Source organism: Nannospalax galili, unplaced genomic scaffold, assembly GCF_000622305.1.
Source record: "Nannospalax galili isolate Female #2095 unplaced genomic scaffold, S.galili_v1.0 scaffold471, whole genome shotgun sequence".
Taxonomy (NCBI): domain Eukaryota; kingdom Metazoa; phylum Chordata; class Mammalia; order Rodentia; family Spalacidae; genus Nannospalax; species Nannospalax galili.
In genome coordinates this window covers 2999783-3022800 of record NW_008330333.1, presented here as the reverse complement: position 1 = coordinate 3022800, position 23018 = coordinate 2999783, and the positions used below count along the sequence as shown (strand labels likewise).

The window sequence follows — 23018 nt, the reverse complement described above, 5'->3', positions numbered from 1 at the left end:
CAAACAGTAATTTTAATAAATAAATCTAAATGGTGCGTGTGTGTGTGTGTGTGTGTGTGTGTGTGTGTGTGTGTGTGTGTGTTTTGCTAGGGATATAATCCGGAGCCTTCTGTGTGCTTGCCACTGAGCTACACATCCAACCCTAAACCTTGTATAATAACAATGATAGCATATGTCACAGACACCTAGACACCAGCCTCAGGCACACCAGTTTCCTCCATTACTCCCCACCACTACTCCATAGCACTGCCCCCATTTCTCCAAGAAGCAGAATGATGGTGCTCAGAAGGAATTCCAGGTCTGCCTGTCTTCAGCACCTGCCCCACAGTGCAAAGACCACTGGTCCAGAGAGCCAAGAACCAGGGGTCAGTTCCAGGTACCCAACTGCCTCTCTGCAAGGCATTCATGTGGCACAGCCTGAGACACACCTGTGCCCAGGCGCTTCCCACCCCCTCTCTCTTCTCTGTGGTCCCCGAGTTCCTTGAAGAGGAGTGGAAGACCTCCCTAGAGGAAGGAGGACCATGCAATGTCATGGTGATTGCCAAAGCTCTGGAATCTCCTCTGCATGGGCCTCCATGACTCCACCCTCCCTTGGTACAGAACTTGGGCCCATCCATCATATCTAACCCTCAGGTCATTGGAGGCAAAAGGGAAAGATGATTATAAGACCCAGTTCTAGAAATGCTTAGTGGATGGCAGCTACCTTAGTCACAATCTTATTTGCTGTTACTATTCTTTTTTTTTTTTTTTTTTTTTTTTGGTCTTTTTGAGACAAGGCCTCCCTGTAGCCACAGCTGGCCTGGATTAGCTAATGGAAACCAAGCTGGCCTCGAGCTCACAGAGATCCGCCTGCCTCTGCCTCCCAAGTGTGCCACCACACCTGGCTATACTGTTACTATTTTATTACACAAAAGGGCATCAGAGGTCCAGCCCTTGACACCTTTGTTTCTGACAATAGTCTGAATTAAGAGCCAGGTTTCAACAAGGGGAACAATTGTTGGTTTTGGTTTTGTTTGGTACAGGGTCTCATGTAACCCACGCTGGCCTGAAATTCTCCATGTAGCCAAGAGACCTTGAATTTATGACCACCAAGTCTAGTTTCTGTGATGCAAACCAGGCTGGTACTTTACCAACTGAGCTATATCCCCAGCCCCTGTTTTCATTTCTGAGGCAAGGTCTTTCTATGTAGCCCAAGCTAGCTTCAAACTCCTGCTCCTGCCTTAGCCTCTGAAATGCTGAAATTACAGACATGTACCACCATGCTAGACCTTGTATTTCAGCTGTTAGGCAGGGATTCCAAGAGTTCTTTGACAAGTGGCAGGGGCCCGTCAGGCAAAGCGGTCACTGGTTAGGAGCCAGGGCAGCTAAATAGTTCAATAATTGTTCCCATTTCATGCTCTGAGATGCCCCGTCTCCTTCCCACCATAGCTGACCTCTGGTCACAAGAAGGACCTGAGAGGCAGGGATCACTCACCGCCATGACCAGCTCGAATGGATACTTGTACACACGGACAGGAGACTGGTATTTCTGAACCATGTTCAAACTCAGACACCACCAGGACAGGGTGAGCACTGAAACTGGGGACAAAGATTGACTGTTGAGATGGCTGCTCGCTTCACATGAAGCAGAGATATTGCCCACCGGGTATAAGAGTAGCCCCAGCCCTCTGTAACCCCATTCACTCTTCTTCCCAGCCCTCAAAGCAAGGAGCTCATATGATCCCCAACTAATTCAGGCCAGGTAGTTGTCCACTACCCACCACTCCAACCCACATTCACCCCTCTAAGAGCGAGCACTCCCAGGCACTCCCCTATCCCCAGCCCTTCATACAGACGCAAGCCAGAAGCACCTCTAGATGCCACCCACTCTCTCATGAACACATTTGCAATTCTATATCTCCACCATGGATCTCCTGCCCTTAACCCCTCAAAGTATCCTTGCACCTACTCTTCTATTTTCCCCTAAGACACACTGACACACACAGCCTTTGGAACATTTACCTGCACCCTACTCTCACACAGGATCGTCCTTGCACACACATGCAGCACACAACTTTCCCCATGCACTCAGCTCTCTGGAACAAACACCTACACAACTCCATATGCACACACACTGTTCCCCTGGTGCACACAGGCACACACGCACAGTGTGCACCCACACGCTTGCACGCGCAGGTCCCTGGCAACCCTACTTACCCTCGTCCTCGGAACTGTTGGGGACACAGCACAGGGAACTCTGGGCACCTGCTTGACTTAGGAACTGAGCTCTCAGGGGACCCCAGCAGTCGCCTCGCGGCGCCTTGGGACGGAGCTTGACAGCCTCAGCCTGGCCTGAGGCGCTGGTCCCACACACTAGAGAGCTCCTCCGAGAGGGGAGGAGCCCGATTGGTGACAGCGAGACCTGCCCGGCCTGGAGAGCTCCAGGACCCCGGACAGCGGAGAGCCCGCCCTGGCTCCTCCCCCGCTCTGGCCCCGCCCCCGCAAGTCTTACCTTGCTCTCTGACTGGTCCTGTCTCAACCTGGCCCCGCTTCAACCTCACCCCGCCCACCAGTCTTAGCCCTGCCCCTCGTTTTACACGCCCCTTGCTCGATCACGCCCTCAGCCTGGCCCTGGCTCCCGATTGGCCACGCCTTCCTAAGGCCCCTCCCACACTGACCCCGCCCACAAGGTGCCTAGGCCGCTGCCTCCCAGAAGGATCTAGCGCCCCTCCAGGCCCGGCTGCTCCGGTGCGCCTCACCTTGCCAGCTGGTACAATGCGCAGCTTCCCTAACTCAAAGCAACCTAGTCCTCAACCTCAGTGTTGTTTATTTTGCTTGTTTTGAAGCGAAGTTTCATAATGTAGCCCAGGATGGCCTCGAACTTGCGGTAATCCTCCGGTCTCAGCATCTAGAGTGCTGGGATCACTTGGTGTGCGCCTTCGCAGCCGGCTTGCACCTGGCATTGAGCTCTGCTCCTCCTCCTGCCACACCTCAGAGGCCATGGTAGCCCTGTCCCAAGCCCTTCCTCTGGCATCTTTTATTCACTCTGCACACCTTTACAGAGTGCCCACTAAGTGTCAGACCCTCAGACAGTATATAAATAAAGCAAATATTAAATGATAATTTAGGGATGGTGAACTGTACCAAGGAAAGAGAAATAATCAGGAAAGAGGTCCATCAAAACCACCCCAGGAGGAAGGCATTTGCTCACCCTCCTCATTTTAGCCACATCCCAGGGGCCCTTGGGGCCAGTCTTCCTCCCATAAGCCCTCCCTTCTCCCAACCCACCGTTTGAGTTGGAAGCGTATAGGAACTGGCCCTGGTATCGTTGCCATCTGTTTGTCGTGGTTCCCTTATTCACTTGCCCAGGTGGGGTCAAGCTCTTACCAGTGACCAAGCAGGTAGCTGGTGCCCAGTGCAGACGTGCCCAGATCTACCAGAAGGTGGCAGCAAAAGATAACCCAAGGCTCCCAGAAGAGACAGGTGATTGGGAGGGATACAGCGTCCAGGATGTCTCACCTTAGACTCCTATACTGTCCAGGGGGGTCAGCAACACACGCAGTGACCATGACACACACCACCAGCTGGTGTTCCCAACACCACAATTAAGTCACCACCTCGTCTGCTCCAAACTTTGAGAGGGGGATGTGACTGCACTGGGGAAAGGCGAGGTGGGTGTAGGGGCCTAGAGGGGAGTGTGGACAGGGCTCCCTCCTGCTGTAGCCCAAGGGAAGGGAATTAGTATCACCTCCCATACATCACCTCTTCTTAGCTCTGCTCTGCTAATTATCTCCACACCTTCTTGAGAACTCGCCTGTACTTCCTGTTCCAGACACCTCCTAAAGATTTACAAACAATGCACTTCATCCTCCAAACAGCCCCTGTAGAGATGGAAGTGTTTGGAATTTGATGGAGGTGATGCAGGCAGAGAACTTTGTGGATGTATTAACTGCCACCAAATCATATGTGCTGTGATTGCTAACTGTATGATCTGTAAATTTCACTTGTTAAAAAAAAAGTACTATAGGGCTTGGGATATAGTTCAGTTAGCAGTGTTTGCTAGTGTGCACGAAGCTCTGGGTTACATCCTCAGTGCCACATACACCCTGCATGGTGGCGCACATCTGTAATCCCAGCATTCCCTGGTGGAGGGAGGAGGGTCAGAAGTTAAAGGTCATCTTTGGCTATATAGCCCATTTGAGGCCAGTATGGGCTACACGATACCCTGTCTTAAAAAATAAATAAATAGGGCCTGGAGAGATGGCTCAGCAGTTAAGAGTACTGGCTGCTCTTGCCTCAGAGGACCCTGGTTCAGTTCCCAGTACCCACATGTTGGCTAACAATCTTCAGTGGCCTCCATGGCTGTTGCATGACACAAGTGCGCTTACATATATTCAGACAAAACACTCATATACGTAAATAAAAATAAATCAATCAAAAATAAATAGGAGCAGAAATGGCTTAGGAGTTAAGTCCACTTTCAAAGGACTCAAGTTTGGTTCCTCACATCCTCATCTGAAGGCTCACAAGCACATGAACCTCCAGCTCCAGGAAATCTGACACCCTCTTCTTGCCTCCACACAGATGGCATACACAAGCAGGGACACATACTATATATATATATATATTTAAAATAAATAAACAAACACAAGTAGCAAATAAATAACTTGGGACTGGGGAGATGGCTCAGTGGGTAACATCACTTGCCAAACAAATATGAGTTCAGGAATTCAGCACCTCAGCACCCACGTAAATGCCAGGCAGATGTGTTGGCCCACCTGTAATCCCAGCATGCATGCAGGAGATGGAGGCAGGGGCTCCCCAGAGCAAGCTCACTAGTGGAATCAGCAAGCTCTGGGTTCAGGTGAGAGACCGTACAATCATGGAAGACACCTGATATCAACTTCTGACCTCCACGTGGATGTGAATACACAAGTGTGTGCATCCATACGCAAATAAATACATATAACATGAAAGTGCCTATTGTAACTGTCACTCAGTGTGTGATGCAGTGACTCTCAGTGCATTCACAAGGCTGTGCAAACCTCACCAGTGTGTCACTTTCCTACATTGCCATCCCCAGAAAGACATCCACACCCATGAAGTAAATCTCTCCTCCCGCTCCAGTAACCACCCCTCTGCTGTTTCTGGGGGACATCCTATCTGTCCCCAGATGTCCTAAATTATGTTCTTTCTCCCTAATTCTCAGCGCAAAGTCCAGGGGCCTCCTCATTGGGGACCCTCTGGGACTGTAAGGGGCAGGGCCGCTGTCCACAGTGCTCAGGTTGTAACCTGCACAACTCCACACTGTGCTCCTGGTCATTTTGCCGCCTTTAGCGGGCCTGACACAGAGCTGAGAAATCAGGCCCTGCCCACTCTGATTTCCAGCCTGTTCCCAAGTCTGTTCATTTCCATAAAGGCTTCTGGCCTCCATGTGGGCCAAAGGTCATGTCTAAAGAAACATAGAAGATAGGACAGCAGGGAGGATCCTCAGCCTGGGGTGATTGGGGACATGGGGTTGTAGCAGGGCCAAGTGGCTCAGCAGGCAGTGTGGTACTGACGTAGGTTCACTGCTTGGGAATTCTGGCCCTGCAGCTCCCAGCTGTGTCCTCACACTGTCCCCTCCATTTTATTTCACTTTAAAATTCATTTTTATAAATTATGTGAGCTTCTCTGTGTGTGGATATGTGCAAGTGAGTGCAGATGCTGGCAGTGGCCAGAGGCATTGAATCCCCTGCAGCTGGAGTTATAATAGATTATGAGGCTCCATGTGGATGCTGAGAACTGAACCCCAGAGCATCTGCAAGAGCAGCAAGTGCTCTTAACAGTTGAGCTACCTCTCCAGCCCTTCCTTCCTTCTTTCCTTCCTTCCTTCCTTTTTTTTTTTAGATAGTCTTAACTGTCTTGTCATGTAGCCCAGGCTGGCCTTGAACTCATCATCCTCCCATCTCAGCCTCCTAGGTGCTGGGATTACAGGTATGAGCTGTCAAAGCTTTGGTCAAGATTTTTTTTTGTCTTATGTAGTGCCAGGAGTGGGCTCCAGGGTGCTGGGCAAGTGCTCTGACCCTGAGCCATGCCCTCCCCCTCCTTTCTGTGGCTGACTCATATCCCTGTGGGTGGGCCACATTTCGCTCTTCTGCGGAGAGGTATCTGGGTTGCCTCCCCAGCACAGCTTTCACAGGTGGCTAAGAAATGTGTGAATAACGGGGAAGTAACCCAGACAGAGTGTCCTCCTCCAGGGAAGAGCTGGGCCTGGAGAGTGAAGCCGGAGCTGGCTCTCATGGCCACACCACTGTGGGGGCCTGCATCAGCTCTGAATCTGGACCCATCCCCTCCAGTTCTCTTGATTGTTTTTTGTTGGTTGATTTGGATTATTTATTTATTGAGATAGGGTCTCACTTTGTATCCCAGAATGTTCTGGAACTCACTAGGTTGCCCAGGCTGGTCTAGACCTGCAAAGATCCTCTAGCCTCAAATTCCTCTGTGCTGCGATCTTGAGCCACAACTCTCTTCTTTGCTTTTGGTTGTTGTTGCTCTTTTTTATCTTGCTACCTAGCCTAAGCTGACCTCCAGTTCACACTCCTACTTTAGCCTCCTGAGTGCTGTGATGAGACATGTACTACCACACCCAGCTCTTGAATTTTGAAGGTACCCCAAGATGGACAGAGGCAGGGAGCATCTTGGGCATGTCTCCACCTGAGCAGCATTCCATATCAGCCCCTGAGTTGTCATTGGCTGTCTGCCTAGCTTTTGGATGACAATATGTGGAGGATATCTATGGTAGGGGACAGGCATAAAAAGGAAACCAACCCACCCAGTCCTTACTCCCTGCCTTCACCCACATCCATCCTCTGCCTGCCTCCAGTCTGCTTGATGACAGCTCCTGAAGGCTAGGGAAGGAGGTCCTATGATGGTTCCCAGGCTGCTTTAACAAGCAACAAACTTGCATCTTGAAATGCCACACAAATTCCCATCTCACAACCCTAGGGTCCAGGAATCTGAAATGTGCCTCACTGGTCTAGGGTGGGTGTCAGTCAACCTATCCTTCCGAAGGCTCTGAAGGGAGCTGGTTTCTGGCATTATTGGGGCTCCAGGCCCCCTGCAGAGAGAGAGAGCGAACTCATAGGGAGAGAGCAAAGGAATGGACCCCTTTAGAGTGTGGCCATGCTGAAGCAAAGGGGGCCTGGGCACATATTGCTGCACCACCAAACACAGAAATGAGGCTCAGCCTGTCCTGGGGCTCCTGCCCCTACTGCAGGGTCCTACAGTGGAGCATGGAGCCTGATGAAGGGACGTTTTGGGGGGACAGAGTCCTGCCATTCACCTGCTTCTCCTTGCCCATGCCTTGAGTCCCCCAAGAGGGGAGAGAGATATATCCCTGTCTCTCATGATCAGTTGGAGAAGGGCAGGGTCTGTGCACTAGCCTTCATTACAGTATCCGATGTTACTATGTGCACTAGCCTTCATTACAGTATCCGATGTTACTAGACAGAGATGCTGAATGAGGGCCGGGCATGTGCAGGGAGAAAAACAAAACCAAACAATGGCAGAACTGTGCTCATGGGTGGTTCTCCCACTTTGAAATGAGAGGGGAGCCAGTTCTGTTGCAGGTCAGACTTCTGTACTTGATGGGGGTAGGAAAGAGAAAGCCTAGTGTAGACCTGCAGGTGAGTCAGCAGAGACTGAAGAGGTGCAAAGGCTAGGAGGCAGGAGTGTGCTCACTGGAGGCCATCAGTGTTGGGGGACAGAGTGAGACAGAGGAGAGCAGACAGGCTGTGCAGGACCTGACAGATCTTGGGACTTTCTCTTCGGCCTCTGACTACTGTGCCAAGAATAGATTAGTGAACAGACAGGAGGAAGGAGGGGGTAAGGAGGAAGGGGGAAAGAGGGAGAAAGAAGGGTAGAGGAAGGAAGGAGGAAGGAGAGAGAAGGGTAGAGGAAAGAAGGAAGAGGGACCTCAGAACAGGGAGATTGGGCCTGGGAACAGAGGAGAGAGAGGAGGAGGGGCCTGGGAATAGAAAGGAGAGAGGAAGAGGGGCCAGGTAGATGTCACATGTGAGGAGAGCCCTAAGGATGACTCCAGCAGATGAAAGGATGCCAAGGAGGACCTGCAGCCAGAAGAAGGGGAACCCCTACATCTGTGTGGGCCCACTCCCATCAGGACAGGAGCATGTAGTGACAAAGCAGGCCCATGACCTGCAAAGGTTAGCTGGGTCCTCACCCCTTCCTGTGGAATTCTGCCCTCAGGCGGGTTAGACCATGGGGCATCAAGGACTCAAAGCCCAAAGCCTAGCCATGTCCACAGAGCAGACTCCAGGGTCTCCTGAGCTCTGTACCTGGGTCTCCAGCCCCACCACCGGGCTGAGTTTCTGGAATTCCTCTATATAATGCACACCCAACACACATAGCTATGCAAACTTACACCCATAAATTGGATAGAAGCCCTCAACACGTTCACATAAAGCAAAACAGTCAAATTCAGTCACCTAGCTGATGGAAAGTTCAAGGTCCTCCCAAGCAACTTGGACTCTATTTCAACATGAAAAATACAGTGGCTGGGGACTGGAGAAATGGCTCAGTGGTTAAGAGCACTGACTACTATTGCAGATGACCCGGGTTCAATTCCCAGCACCCACATGGCAGCTAACAACCATTGCTAACTCCAGTTCCAAGAGATCCAAAGCCCTCTTCAGTCCTCCATGGACATTGCATGACACAGGTGCACATACACACATGCAGGCAATACACTTATGCACATAAAATATTAAGAAAAAATACAGAGGCTGAAGAGATGGCTCAGCAATTAAGAGCACTGGCTGCTCTGATCTACATAGCAAGGTCCAGGCCAGCTGGGGCTACAGGGAAACCCTGTCTCAAAAATAACAAACAAAATATTTTTAAAATAATTTTAAAAATACCAAATAGTTTGGGGATGTAGCATGGGAGGGTGCTTGTATGTCTGAGGCTCTAGGTTCAATCCTCAGAACTGGAAAGAATCCCAGTAGGGAGTGGCTAGCCGCTCCCAGGTACATGGAGAGAGCATCTCTCCAGCTGGGAACACCTTGGATAGGGCTGTGGGAGTTTCCCCAGAACAAGAGACTGGGCCCTTTGAGAGGGACCAGGATGGCCAATCTGTAGTCCAGGAAGAAGTGGGGACCCTGGGGCTGGAGGAGGGAGCTTTGTCTGGAGCTTCCATTGACTAATCAGCCCTGGGATTTGGGCCCAGAGGGGATTAATACTGAGTCTGCAACCAGAGAATGACCTGGGAGGGGCAGCCAATGGGGGCTTAGCTGCTGCGTTCCAGGCAGGAATGTTTCAGCTCAGCAAAGAGAGGTGACAAAGGATGAAGCAGACCCAGTGGGGGCAGGACGTGGCAGTACAGCCACGGACTATGGGCTGTATATTAATCACAGCATCTGCTAACAGTAAGCAACTTCCTTGTTTGCTGTTACTACACCCTGGGCTTCCTTCCTTGTGATGTCACAAACCTCAGGTTCCTGCCTCCTGAGCACCTTCTGACTGAAGGATTGATCATGTATTGACAGTCCCTGATTGATGGGCACTTGCTATTTCTTTTAATACCTTTTTATTTTTTATTTTATTTTATGTGTGTGTGTCTATTGCCCGCATGTATGTAAGTGCACCCGTGTCATGCAATGTCCGCAGAGGTCAGAAGAAGGCAACAGATCCCCTGGAGCTGGAGTTTCGGACAGTTGTTAGCCACCATGTGGGTGCTGGGAATTGAATCCGGGTCCTATGCAAGAGCAGTCAGTGCTTTTAACCACTGAGCTATCTCTCCAGCCCTCTTAGGTTGTTTCTTTAAACACACACACACACACACACACACACACACACAAACTGTTGGGTGTTGGGCAGATGGTTCCTGAGCTATCTCTCCAGCCCTCTTAGGTTGTTTCTTTAAACACACACACACAAACTGTTGGGTGTTGGGCAGATGGTTTAGTTGGTAAAGTGCTTGTCATGCAAGCATGAAGTCTTGCATTTAAGCCTCAGCACCTACATTAATATTGGGAATGGCAGAACACACTCGTAATTCCAGTGCTAGAGAACAGAGACAGGTAGATCCCTAGGGGCTTGCAGACTAGCCAACCTAGTGAGTTCCAGTGAGAGACCCTATCAGAAAGAAAAAGGGTGGCCAGTGACTGAGGAATGGCATCTTGGGTTGCTCCCACATACATCTGTGCATATGTGCACCCAAACACACCAGAACATGCAAATACACATACAGAAATAAACCTGCTGTCTGCTTTTCTGTCCCATCCCCTTCCCAGAGGGAGGGGCCCTGCACATGGGGGCTGGCTTGTTTGCTGCTCTATCTCCCAGGCAGGGCATACAGCAGGTGCTGCATAAATGGATGATTGCACAGGAGGGAGGCACTAGGGGCCATAGGACGACATCTTCCCCTGGCACTGCGTGAGAGGAGCCTCGTTGCTACAGAAATGCAGGAGAACACGAGCTGCTCGAAACTGAGGGTCTCCTCTTCCTCTCAAGGGTTCTGGCTACCCTCTGCCTCCAGTCAGATCATGTTCTCCAAGGTGTCCCTAGAGCCCCACTCAATGGTGTCTTTGTGTGCACTGTCCCTTTGTCTGTTGGGATGCTCAGTTCTGGGGCCTTAAAGGAGGAGCCATCACCCACCAAAGGTGACCTTGAACTTACTCTATCTCTTATACTGTTCCTGTTTCTTCTCAGCAAGCCCTCTGAGGGCTCCACCTGGGTCTTACAGAGACCTGGAATTCTACTGAGCAAATGCTCAATATGGATGAAATAGTGGGGATGTGACTCAGTTGGTAGTTTGCCTAGCATGCAAAGAGCCCTGGGTTCTCTCCCCAGCACCACATAAACTAGGCATGGTGGTGCACATCTGTAATCCCAGCACTCAGGAGGCAGAGGCAGGAAGATCAGAAATTCAAGTCCATTTACACAGGGAATTCAAGACCAGCCTGGAATGCACAGGAATTTTGAGACCAGCCTGAGCTACATGAGATCCTGTCATAAATAAGCAAATAAATATTGTATTAATGATTGAATGAATTATGAATTAATGAACGAAGAGATAAATGAAGAAATCTCTTTTCCCACCATAGTTCTTTTTTTTTTTTTTTTTTTGAGACAGGGTCTCCCTGTAGCCCCAGCTGGCCCGGAACTCACTAGGTAGACCAGGCTAGCCTTGAACTCACAGAGCTCCACCTGCCTCTGCCTCCCAAGTGCTGGGACTACAGGTGTGCGCCACCACACCCAGCCATTTAAAAATATTTTGTTTTTATATTTATTTTATGTGTATGAGTGTATTGCTTGCATGTATGTAAGTGTACCCATGTTGTGCAGTGCCCACAGACATCAGAAGAGGATGTCTGGAACTGGAGTTACAGACAGTTGTTAGCCACCATGTGAGTGCTGGGAATTGCACTTGGGTCCTCTGCAAGAGCAGCCAGGGCTCTTAACCACTGGGCCATTTCTCCAGCCCCCCACCATAGTTCTGACTCAGGACTTATTAACTCTTGGCAGGTTCTTCTAGGGACCTTCCCTGGGACTACACAGTGTGCCTACCCTTTCTTTCCTCCCTCCCTCCCTCCCTCCCTCCCTTCTTTCTTTCCTTCCTTCTTTCCTTACTTCCTTTGTTCATTTGATGAGGATACTGCGTACCTACATTTTGCCCAGAACCTGGTTAATGCTAGCAGAGACAGGTGTAAGAGTGCTAGCTCAGCACATAGGGCTTGAGTCCTGAGTCCCCAGGGACTGTCTTGAGAGACCTCTCAGGTCTTGGGAGTCCAGCATCTATGGCAGCAAACCAGGGGGGAGGAAGAGGTCCATTCATCATTTCCATCATGGTTTCACAGCTGGGTGCTCAGGTCAAGGTTCATCAGAATCTCTGAGGTGTGATGAAAAGTGCATCCTCACAGAATAAACAGTGCCACCTCTAGTCATGCACTGAGCAGAAGTCTCTGTCCCCTGTTATTGTTTTGCATCTGCATTGAGTCTATGGAGTTGGTATCAGAATGGTCCCATTTTGCAGATTTGGAAACTGAGGTTCAGAGACTTGAAAATACTTGCTCAGGGTAGTACCACCAGGAAATGGAGGAGCTGGGACTGGACATTTCAGCTCCCAAGCTCTTCTCACTTAACAGAGAGGACAAGCCACCTCTCAAAAGTCACACAGCCGGGAATCCAACTAAGCCAGTTTTCAAACCCAGGTGGGCTTCAAGCTAATATCTGGTTTGATTTCCTGCTCTGCCCCTCCTACCTAGCCTGACTCATTCATCACTTGAGACTCTCCAATCTACAGGAATGGGGTCCTGACCTCCTGACCTATGTTGGCTTCAGTGTCACTCACACCCTGGACACTGGCCCAAGAATGTAGCCACACTGGTTTTGGCTGTGTGAGCCTGACAGGGCCCAGAGAGGGAAGGCTGGCAGCAGGCGGGGAGGAAGCAGGCAGGGTGTGGACAGGAGGTTGGGCAGCCTGTCCTGCTGGGATGCTGGGCCTGGCAAAGCCTGTTCAGCCCCACCCAGCTCTACTCTGCCCTGACAGGATGACCTCTTTGCACAGCAGCCCTTGTGGCAGGTGTGAGAGGCCCAGGGACCGGCCTTCTGTGAGGTGGCTAAGCTGCACAGTTAACCCTCTGGCTGTGCCCAGGGCTGTGGGTTTCAGAGAAATCACCATTCAACCACAGTAGGAGTTGTCTCCATATTTTGACAACAAACAGGACATACCTGTGCATACCTGTGTCCAGGGAGGGTTGGCAGGGGAGGGGGGGGTCATGGGAGCCTGTTTTGCTGGGGTAACTACAAGGTAGGGCTTTCATCAGGCAGGGGGAGGCTACCGGGGCCTGAGGGTAAGGGCCTGAGAGTGACTCAGGAGCAGGAAAAATCAATGAGTCACCCTGGACCCTCTCCTGTGACAGCTGCCAGGGCCCAGCCTCCCCTCTTCCTCAGGGGAAGGCTCCTGGGGGGCCCCAGCCAAGGGCTAAGTATGAGTCAGTTCATGTGAGCTGGGGGCCAGCTTGATTTTCCATCCAGAGAATTGTTCTCTGAGAAAAGTAAATATGTGTTACACAACACAGGGTGAAGCTAGGCCAGCCCCCTCCAGTCCCCTGGGAGGGTGGAGAGGAACAAGGCCTCCATAGTCAGGGCTCTGAACAATCCCTACACATAGACTCTATGGCAAGAATAGGTAAACAGGTCCAGAGAGGTTAAGCTACCCGCTGAGGTCACATAGGCAAGATTCAAATCCAGGCTGGCGTTGAACTGTGTTTCTCAGATTGCCCTCAAACCACCTGCTTCAGTGTTCCATTAAAAAGCATTTCAGGGGCTGAAGAGAGAGCTCAGTGATTAAAAGCACTGGCTGCTCTTCCAGAGGACCCAGGTTCAGTTCCCAGTACCCACATGGCAACTAACAACCATCCATAACTCCAGTTCCAGGGGAGCTGATGTTCTTTACTGGTTTCCATGGGCATTGCATACGTATGGTGCATTTACATACATGCAGGCAAAACATTCATACATATAAAATAAAAATAAATTAATAAAAAAAATACACACAAAACAAAAATAAATGAATCAGAAAGAAAAGAAAAACATTTCTGGGGCTGGAGAGATGGCTCAGTACTTAAGAGCACTGGCTGCTCTTTCAGAGGATCCAGGTTCAATTCCCAGCACCCACATGGCAGCTAACAACCATCCATATCCTCAGTTCCAGGGATCTGGTGCCCTCCTTTGACCTCCGTGAGCATTGCATGACGTGGGTGCACTTATATACATGCAGACAACACACACATAAAATATAAAAAATAAAATATTTTTTTTAAAAAGAAAGTTATTTCCATCTGGCCAGTTAATGCAGTTGATAGAGAATGAGGCTGATAAAAAGTAGTTTCCCAGGTCTTCTGAAGACCACAATCAGCCACACTCAAGGAAAGCCCTGAAATTGAACTTGGGCAAGCACTGTACCATCAAACTCCATCCCCAACTCTCATTTTTTTTCCTTTAAATATTTTATTATTTTTATTTTATGTGTATGAGTATATTGCCTCCATGTGTATAAGTGCACTCATGTTATACAGTGCCCATGGAAGACAGAAGAGGGTGTTGAATCCCCTGGAACTGGAGTTACAGGTAGTTATTAGCCACCATATGGGTGCTGGAAATTGATCCCAAGTCCTCTGCAAGAGCAGTAAGTACTCTTAACCACTGAGCCATCTCTCTAGCCCCTCATTTTATTTTTTATTTGGATACCCGGTCTCACTAAGTTGTCCAGGCTAAACTTAAACCTACTCTGTAGCCCAGGCAGGCCTTGAACTTTTGATCCTCCTGCCTCAGCCTTACGAATGGCTGGAGTGACTTGTACCACCATGCCTGGCAGGAATCTGCATTCGTAAGCACTCCCCAGGTCAAGATGGGGGCCATACTGGAGATGAGAGAACTCACTGTGAGGATGGACCTGGGCCTCCACCCTGGGAGGAGAAGGCTCTGTGCTGGTCCTCTAAGTAGGGCCTTCTGCTTTGGAGGGAATGTTGTCCTTCCTGTTTCAAACTGGTTCCCAGTAGCATGGAGTGCTTGTCTCTCCAGCTGCTAAGCACAAACAAGGAGGGTATGGGTGACCCTTGTGAAGATGGGGGCCTCCTTCCTGCTGCAGAAAGGGGCAGGTGTAAGGGGCTGAGGGTCACTGGTTGCTGGGCACTGGATGGCCTCCTCCATGGGGTTTGACCTTCCTGGAACAAACACCCGCCCAGCCCCAGCTACCACCCTCGGTTCCCCACCCCCCTGCAGTAGAGGGGATGAGTCACTTGGCAGAAGACAGCTTGGCAGAGTCAAACTAATCTCATCTCCCCAGCAAAGGATACATGGGTGAGGATAGATCTTCCATCCCATCTGGCCTGCCCACAAGTGTGTGTGGAGCACACATGCACACTCACATGCATGCACACATACAGACAAGTGTATGCACACACAACTGCACCAGCCCCAAGTCTGGGACATTTCAGAATGTGGATCCAGAAGGCTGGTGAGAGCCAAATGGGATTCCTCCCTTAACCACTCCTGGGCCAGGCCCAGCTGAGTCAGCAGGAGCCAGTCCAGCCAAGCCTGGGAGTGGGAGTTATGTTAGGTGGAGGAGAGAGGGGGTTCCAGAGTGCAGGCACTTGGAGCAGGTGGATGGGTTCACAGCCCAGCCAGGCACTGTGACTCTCAGGAGCTGGTTCCCTTCCCAAGAGAAAAAATCAAGATGCCAGCTCCCATCCAGGGCATGGAGTCCTAGCATTTCACCTTGTAGGGTGATCAGAGCCCTTAAGTAAAATACTAACCCCATGAGTGCTGGTACTATCACTCAGCAAGGCTCTAAGCCTGATAGCCTGGAGGTCCCCAGTCCATGGCCCTCCCCCAAACCACCTACTCCCCCACCCAGGAGTTGTGGGGAAAAGGATTTGAATGTTTGTGCATGTCCAGAGTTTTGCTCCCATTCAGGGTTGTACTGTACCCCGCATTCCACAAGCTCATGGCCTTTAGCCAGGGACATATTCCTGCAATTCGTTGAGCCCTCTCTAACCATGGGCCATGCTAGGGGCTTGCTTCAAAGGATCTCACCCTGTAAAAGTGATTCTCTGCCTACACCCACTTCACAGAAAAAGAAAACTGAGGTTCCAGGAAGCTAAAGCACTTGTTCAGTGTTCCCCAGAGCTAAAAAGAGACTGAGTAGAGATTCAAACGCTGGTCTATCTCAGCCACTTGCCTTCCTCCCCCAGTGAAGAGTCAGACTTCCCTTATTCTTCCTCAGGGGACTCCAGGCTAACCAGTTTCTCATGGACCCTGAAGATTTTTATATGTACAAAGGCATATTGCCCAGGTATCCTGCCCACCAACACACAGGAGCTGCACTGCTCCCACTTGCCTCTGACTCTTAACTGTATTCTGTGTGTACTTCAACATCCCTTTGTCCTTCCACAGACCTCTTTGCCAACTGAAGGTCTTCCCCAGCTTGGGTAATTTAACCAGCTCCCTTCTGGTGGCAGCCAGTTGTTTACTTAGCTTTCATTAGCAACCACGATGCCTTGCGAATCCAGATGCAGACTGCTGAGCCCCTCTGCAGAAGCAATAGAAAGGGATAAAACTTAGAAGAGAGATAGGGCTGGGGCTCAGTTGGTAGAGTTTAATCCACAGCATCAAATAAAACCTGGTGTAGTGATGCACACCCATAACCCCAGCACTTGGAAGGTAGAGGCTAAAAGATCCAAAGGTCAAGATTGTCTTTGTTTACATAGTGAGTCTGAGGCCAACCTGGAGTTCATGAGTACATGAGACCCTATCTCAAAAAAGAAAGAAAGGAATAGAAAAATGAGAAGATGGGCTGGGTGTGGTGGTGCATGCCTTTAATCCTAGCACTTGCAGGCAGATCCCTGTGAGTTCAAGGCCATCCTGGTCTATGTAGTGAGTTCCAGGCCAGGAGACCGTTTCGAAAAAACAAAAAAAAAGAAAGAAAAATAGAACAGAAACCAGCGAGATGGCTCAGTGGGTAAGGATTCCCTGACAACCCACCTGAGGTTGGGTCCCAGGGAGAAAGCAACAGTACAAATGTCTTGCTGGCAGTGGTAGAATAGAACAGAGCCAGGGATGCCCACAATCCCTCAAAGCCTTCCCTGGGCCCTTGCCACATGAGGAGGGGTCTGCATGGGCCAGTAAGCACACCCTGGAGTCCAGGTGACTACAGGTCCCAGGTGTCCCTGCCCTACATATCTGTGTTCTGAAATGCTGGCCCCTCTCTGACACTTGTTCCCAGAGCCCGTGGCTCAGATGACAGGTTCCATCGGCACTCTCAGACTTAGGGAATGCCACTTCAGGACTGAGGAGTGTTCTAGTTTGTTTCTCCATTGCTATAACAAAATACTCTGACAATACCAGCTTGGGGAGGAAAGGGTTTAAAGGGTTTATTCAGTTTACATCTCCTGGGTAACAGTTCATCAGGGAGTCCAAGGTAAGAACTCAGGGTAGGAACCTGGAGGCAGGAGCTGAAGCACAAGCCATGAAGGAATGCTCCCCTGGTCCGTGCTCAACCTGCTTTCTTGTATAACACAGGCCCACCTGCCCAAGGGTGGTACCACCCACAGTGGACTGGACCCTCCCACATCACTCAACAGTCAAGAAGAGGCCCCACAGACATGGCCACAGGCCAGTCCAATAAAGGAAATTCACCAATTGAGGCGCCTTCTACCCAGGTATGTCAGGTTGACACTAAAGCTATCTAGCACAAGGAGGGAGTGACACAAACATTCTTGTCAGTGAGGAGCCCTGGCAGAGGCAGGCAGGAGAGCAAGGCAGAGCCAGGGTGCCCACCTGCAGCTACTTTGGGAGTGAGGAGGCACTGTTTCCACCTCCTGGCTGGTCCTCTAAGCAGGGCCTTGGAGAGGTGGGAGGGAGATGTGTCAACACCAGATTTCTGGGTCTCTAGGGCCCAGAAATCTGCATTTTACAAACGGCTCCTCAAAAACCTCTGGTTTTGTGTTTTGTTTTGTTTCCATTCACTTGTTTTTATTTTTAATTTTATTCATTTATTTATTTTATTTATTTTATTTTATTTTATTTTATTGGCCTTTTTGAGACAGGTTCTCCCTGTAGCCCCAGCTGTCCTGGAACTCACTATGTAGACCAGGCTGGCCTTGAACTCACAGAGATCCACCTGCCTCTGCCTCCCAAGTGCTGGGTTAAAGTCATGCACCACCACGCCTAGCCCTATTATTTTTATATTATGTGTTTGAGTGTATTACTTGAATAGAGATAGGTGCACCTGTGTCATACAATGCCTGTGGAGGTCAGAAGAGGGCATTGGATCCCCTGTAATGAATTATGGACAGTTGTTAGCTGCTATGTGGGTGCTGGGAATTGAACCTGGGTCCTCTGCAAGAGCAGCCAGTGCTTTTAACCACTGTGTCATTGCTCCAGCCCCCACCCCATTCACTTGTTTTTTAAAAATACTTTATTATTTTTATTATAGTATATGAGTGCATTGCCTGCACATGTAAGTGCACCCTCATTGTGCAATGCACGAGGAGGTCAGAAGAAGGTGTCGGATTCCCCTGGAACTGGAGTTAAGGACAGTTGTTAGCCACCATGTGGGTGCTGGGAACTAACCTGGGTCATCTGCAAGAGCAGCCAGTGCTCTTAATCCCTGAGCCATCTCTCCAGTCCCTATTTCCATTCACTTGTTTTGTAGCATCTCACTCTGAAGTCCAGGCTCACTGGTGATCCCCCACCTCAGCTTCCAGAGCACTGGCATTATGGATGTGAGCCACCATACCTGGAACTACCTCCTGAGTGGCCTATGATGGTATCCTAGGTTTCTTTGAAATGGCAATTTGGGTGCTCTTTTCTTGCTCTGTTTTTCTATTTCAACTGGAGATGGAACCCAGGACCTTGAACATTCTAAGCCAAGCACTCTGTCCCTGACCTGCACCCCCAGCCCTTGGGATTTTGAGGTAGGGTCTCTGTGCAGCTCAGGCTGGACTTGAACTTAGGATCCTCCTGCCTCAGTGTCCCAAGTGCAGTGATTATAGATGTGAGCCTCTTCACCAGACTTAACCTTTTCAAAAAGAGATTTATTTTAGTTTTTAGTGTGTGTGTGTGTGTGTGTGTGTGTCTGTCTGTCTGTCTGTCTGTCTGTCTGTTTCGAGGTGGGGTGCATAATGTGCATGTGAGTGCAAGTGTCTTTGGAAGCCAGAAGAGTGGTCAGATCCCTTGGAGCTACAGGCAGTTGTGAGCCACCTGATGTGGGTACTGGGAACTTCACCCCTCTGGAAGAGCAGTACTTACTCTTAACCATTGAGTCACCTCTCCAGCCCTAACCACCTTATTTTATAAATAGGAACTAGCAATAGGGGATTGGCCTGGAGACTGACTGTGAAACTTGAATCCAAGCAGCCCGCAGTTCTTGTCCCTTCCCACCCCCCAAATCCTCATTACTCTCCATTTGAGCTCTAAACCCTGAGGGAGTCTCTAGTCTCCCCAGGCCCTGAGCTTCTCCTTCCTAGCTGGGCTCCCATCTCATCCCATGCTCCCCAGGGCTGCACTGAGTGATCCCTCTCTGGTGTCCCTCCCACTCTAGCTCCTGCCCAGGCTGTTTTCCATCCACCCCTGTTGCAGCCTTCTGCACCTTGTCTCACCCCGGGACATACTGGCAGGATTGTGCAATGTGTCCATTCTCCCGCCAGAACTGAGCAGCTTTTATAATCCGCCACGAAGTCTCTATCATGCAAGTACCCGTGGTTATGAAAGTTTCAACAGATATTGTGACCTCCCTGGTTGACCTGGGTGGTGGTAGTGGCCAAACTTCCTGTTCATTTGGGCCAGGACACTGTGTGCCAAGTTCTTTGTGTGACTAGCAACAGGAATCGCTTGTAACCATTCGGGATGTGAGTCCTTATCATCCTTTGGCAAAGGAAGAAATTGAGGCAAAGGGACAGAAATAAAACACTTCACTGGCTACAAGTGGCCACAGGATTTGTCCCCAACGGCAGTCACACTGTCCCTACCTGAGTGTCTTAGGCGCCGATGCAGGGCGAAGACACCCGCACCTTCACACACACACACACACACACACACACACACACACACACACACACACACACACCCGGGTCTCTCCACAGGTGGAGTGTTCCAACTCGGTATCATCAAAGGTGGAGTGTCAGGCTTGCCCGGGTGAGCCCTTCAGCCAGGGGGCGCGCCAGGCCCGAGGTGAGCGATGGGCGCGGCCTTGCTTGCTGGCGCAGGTGGCCTCGGCGACCTAGTGCAGGCTGCGGGCTGCGTAGCCTCTGGAGACCCGCGCGGCGGGGGTGGTGTCCGGCGGGGACCCGGAGCGCGCTCCCGAAGCCACGCCCATCTAGGTAAGCACCACCTTCCGGGGGAGCGGCCTGAGAGCCAGTGGCCGGCGATCGCTCCGCCCTGCGCCAGGTAGTGACCGGGCGCAGCGGCCCTCGCCACTCAGGGCTCCGCGCCACCGCCGCCGCCGTTCTCCAGCCCCCGCCGCCCGCTTTCGGTGCGCGCCGGCTCCGTCGCCGCGTCCCAAATCCCTGAGCCCTGAATGCCACCATGCATTCGCTCTTCAGGAAGAGAAACAAAGGCAAATACAGCCCGACCGTGCAGACACGGAGGTGAGGAGGCGCCCTGGGCCCGGGCGTGGGGGACCCAGGGAACGCAGAGCTGAACCAGGAGTCGCGGACGCGTGGGGACGTCGGGCCGAGGCCTCTCTGGAGCTGGGATACTCCATCAAGTTGGATGGGACGGGCTGGGGGCACCATGAATGACTCAAGGGACCCTGAGCTCCAGGATGCGCCACGTTGGGGGTCTAAACAGTGGGGGACTGAGTAATGAGTACTAGGCACTGACTGCACCATAAGCTGGGGTCGCCCTGGGCCAGGGATCCCTGTTGTGATACGGAACGGTGTGTCCCGGGAGGTGCAGTCACTCCAGGGGGCACCCTAGGAACCGCCCCCCCGCGAAAGTGAGCTGGGTGTGGAGTGCTCGGGAGAGGGCTTTGGAGAGCGCGCAGGTGCTGCTGGAGTCGGGGACGCGAGAGATGAGGGTGCCACGGGCGGGCCACCTGCCCTAACTCTTCCCAGCCACACCTGCTCCCTGCGCTGGAGCACCCCGAGGCCGCGACGGGTGCAGGGTCAGCTGGGACCCGGGCTAAGGCATCCCGCTGCTCCCCAGACTCCAGGCTCTGAGCGGCTGGGCGGCTTCGGGCCTCCTTCTGGCTGAACCATTTCTCAGGGGTGTGGCTCTGCGCGCTTCCCCACACCCCTAGCCCCGAAACTGGCGGTGTCTCCGAGCCCTGAGTTCCCAGGGCGGCCTGGGAAGTGAATGACATGTCTTGATGCGTCGGGATGGAGTGCCAGCCCACGTCCGTTTTGATAAGCCTAATGTATTCATTCACTTAATAACCGGTTTGGGGGAGACTCGTGGAGATGCTGAGATTGAGGGAGGGGGCGGTCTCCCGCCTCTGCCTAGCCCCCCACTAGGGAAAACGGGGGGGAGGCAGTCCTCCCCAGAGAGCTTAAGGCAGAGGAGGAGTCACAGGTGGCACAGCCCACCTGGCTGGGAGGTTCCACATCATGCTGCCCTTCCCCCACTGGTCTTTGAGCAGTTCCTCTCCCCTCCCCAGACTCCAGATGGAGGCAAGAAGGGGAGCTCTGGGCCCAGAGCACTCCCCTCCATGCAGTCCAACCCAGACCCACCTGTCAGACAGGTGCCCCAGGGCCTGAACTGTGCAGCCTGGAATGTGACCCGCATGCTCCAAAACTTTCAGAAACTCGGCTGCCACTAGCAGCTGGGGGCTGTTTGAAGCTCAGTCATTTGTTCCCTTTCTCCTTGGTCCCCTCCCCTGTCCTGCCCTCCCCTCATCACCCCTGTCCTTCACAACCCCAGAGACTGGGCAGAGCCCTGCATTCTGTTCCTCTGTGGCTGGTCCAGCTGGCTGTCAGACCCAGTTGGGGTCTCATCCAGTATTGGAGCTGCTCTCTGGAGCATTGAGCAATCCCACACTCCATGCCAGACCCACATAATGGGTCTGTCTTTCCCCGCAAACAGTCAGGTCCCTGTGGTCCTCAGCACTTGGAGATTCCTACATTGTAGGAGCAGGGCCAGCTCCCCCCACCTCCAGCCCTCCAGCTCAGAAGGCTAGTGAAGCCAGTAGGGTAGGGAGGGGTGGAAGGAAGACTTCCCATCCTTTCCAGCTGCTGGAACTCCAAGAGCCTAGGGGTTAAGGACAGATAGTCCTGCCTGCCTCCTGAGAGGGGTGGCCCCATTATGTCCTTGGCTGACAGCCTTGGCTGTAGACCTCAGTTTAGAGGTCTCACTCCAGGAAGAGTCAGCCATTCTCTCCTTAGGATCCTCTGAAGAATCCTCTGGGTTCTTGTGGCCTTGAGTGGGAACCAGACACATTTCTTCATGGACTCTTAGCCCAGGGTGCCTTCTGCCCCTTCCCCTTACTGGAGACTAGATTCTGACCCAGTTGGGGTGGGGCAGCTCTGCATCCCTTCAATCTTGCGGACTCCTCCTCCCCCTCCTCCCCCTCCTCTCCCTCCTCCCCCTCCTCCTCCTCCTCCTCCTGTTGAGACAATCTTGCCTTGCTGGTCTCCTTGAACACATTGTATATTCAGCCTGGCCTTGAACTTCCAACCCTCCTGCCTCAGCCTCTACAGTGCAGGAATTATAAGGATCTCTGAGCACTGGCTGGTGCCCAACCAGCTCAGTAGCAAGCACTATGGGGTGTGTGTGTGTGTGTGTGTGTGTGTGTGTGTGTGTGTGTGTTCATGTGCGCAAGTGCTTTTTGTTTTAAACTGATGGTTGCAGGCTGCAGGGAGTGGCCCCCTAAAATGTTATTTCATTCTGAGTTCTCTGAAACTCCTCTGTGTCTGGGGGTGGGTAGAGTGTTGGTGAGAGGCAGCAGTAGGTAGGAGCCAGGTCCTGGAGCAGAAACCTTGCTGCTCTCCCTGGTTTTACAGTATTGGTGGAAAGCTTTGAGTTTGGTTCCCTGCATTTTACCTATACGGTGCTGGAGAAACAACGTCCCACATACTGTAAGTGCCCAGGTGAGGGTTATCCATGCCTCTCCAAGCCCAGCGGACCTAGTAACCCTGAGTCCAGCCCTTCACTCCCAGGCTGCCAAAGGGAGAGCCACCCTCCCTGTTTGTCTGCCTATTAGCAGCTGGCACCGGGTCGGGGGTGCTGGGCAGGGTGTGAACCCCACTGCTCCTGTTGCCCTAGTTCCTAATGACAGGTGTGAGAGCTGGTGTTCACACCTGAGCTAATGACAGAGTCAGGCTTGGTGGCTCAGGTTATCAAGGATCAAGTGTAATGGTTGTTAGCCACCATGTGGGTGCTGGAAACTGAACCCAGGTCTTTTGCAAGAGCAGCCAGTGCTCTTAACCACTGAGCCATCTCTCTCTCTCTCTCTCTCTCTCTCTCTCTCTCTCTCTCTCTCTCTATATATATATATATATATATATATATATACACACACACACATATGTGTGTGT

At 51.6% G+C, this 23018-nt stretch overlaps 2 protein-coding genes across 3 annotated transcripts in view; one reads left to right on the top strand and one right to left on the bottom strand.

The window, feature by feature from the left end:
- Positions 1 to 2392, bottom strand: part of Sec14l5 (SEC14 like lipid binding 5) — a 38849-nt gene extending 36457 nt beyond the window's left edge. Inside the window, exons 1-2 of the mRNA XM_008846596.2 lie at positions 2197 to 2392; positions 1475 to 1578 (exon numbers count right to left, since the gene is read on the bottom strand). Coding sequence (XP_008844818.1) covers positions 1475 to 1537 — 63 coding nt within the window. The 5' untranslated portion in view covers positions 1538 to 1578; positions 2197 to 2392. The remainder of the gene's footprint in view (positions 1 to 1474; positions 1579 to 2196) is intronic.
- A 17546-nt stretch (positions 2393 to 19938) lies between these two features.
- The window catches only part of Ppl (periplakin), a 49345-nt gene continuing 46265 nt past the window's right edge, over positions 19939 to 23018 (top strand). For both annotated transcript variants that reach the window (XM_008846562.3, XM_029570330.1), the window contains exon 1: positions 19939 to 20132. In XM_008846562.3, coding sequence (XP_008844784.1) covers positions 20071 to 20132 — 62 coding nt within the window. In that variant the 5' untranslated portion in view covers positions 19939 to 20070. The remainder of the gene's footprint in view (positions 20133 to 23018) is intronic.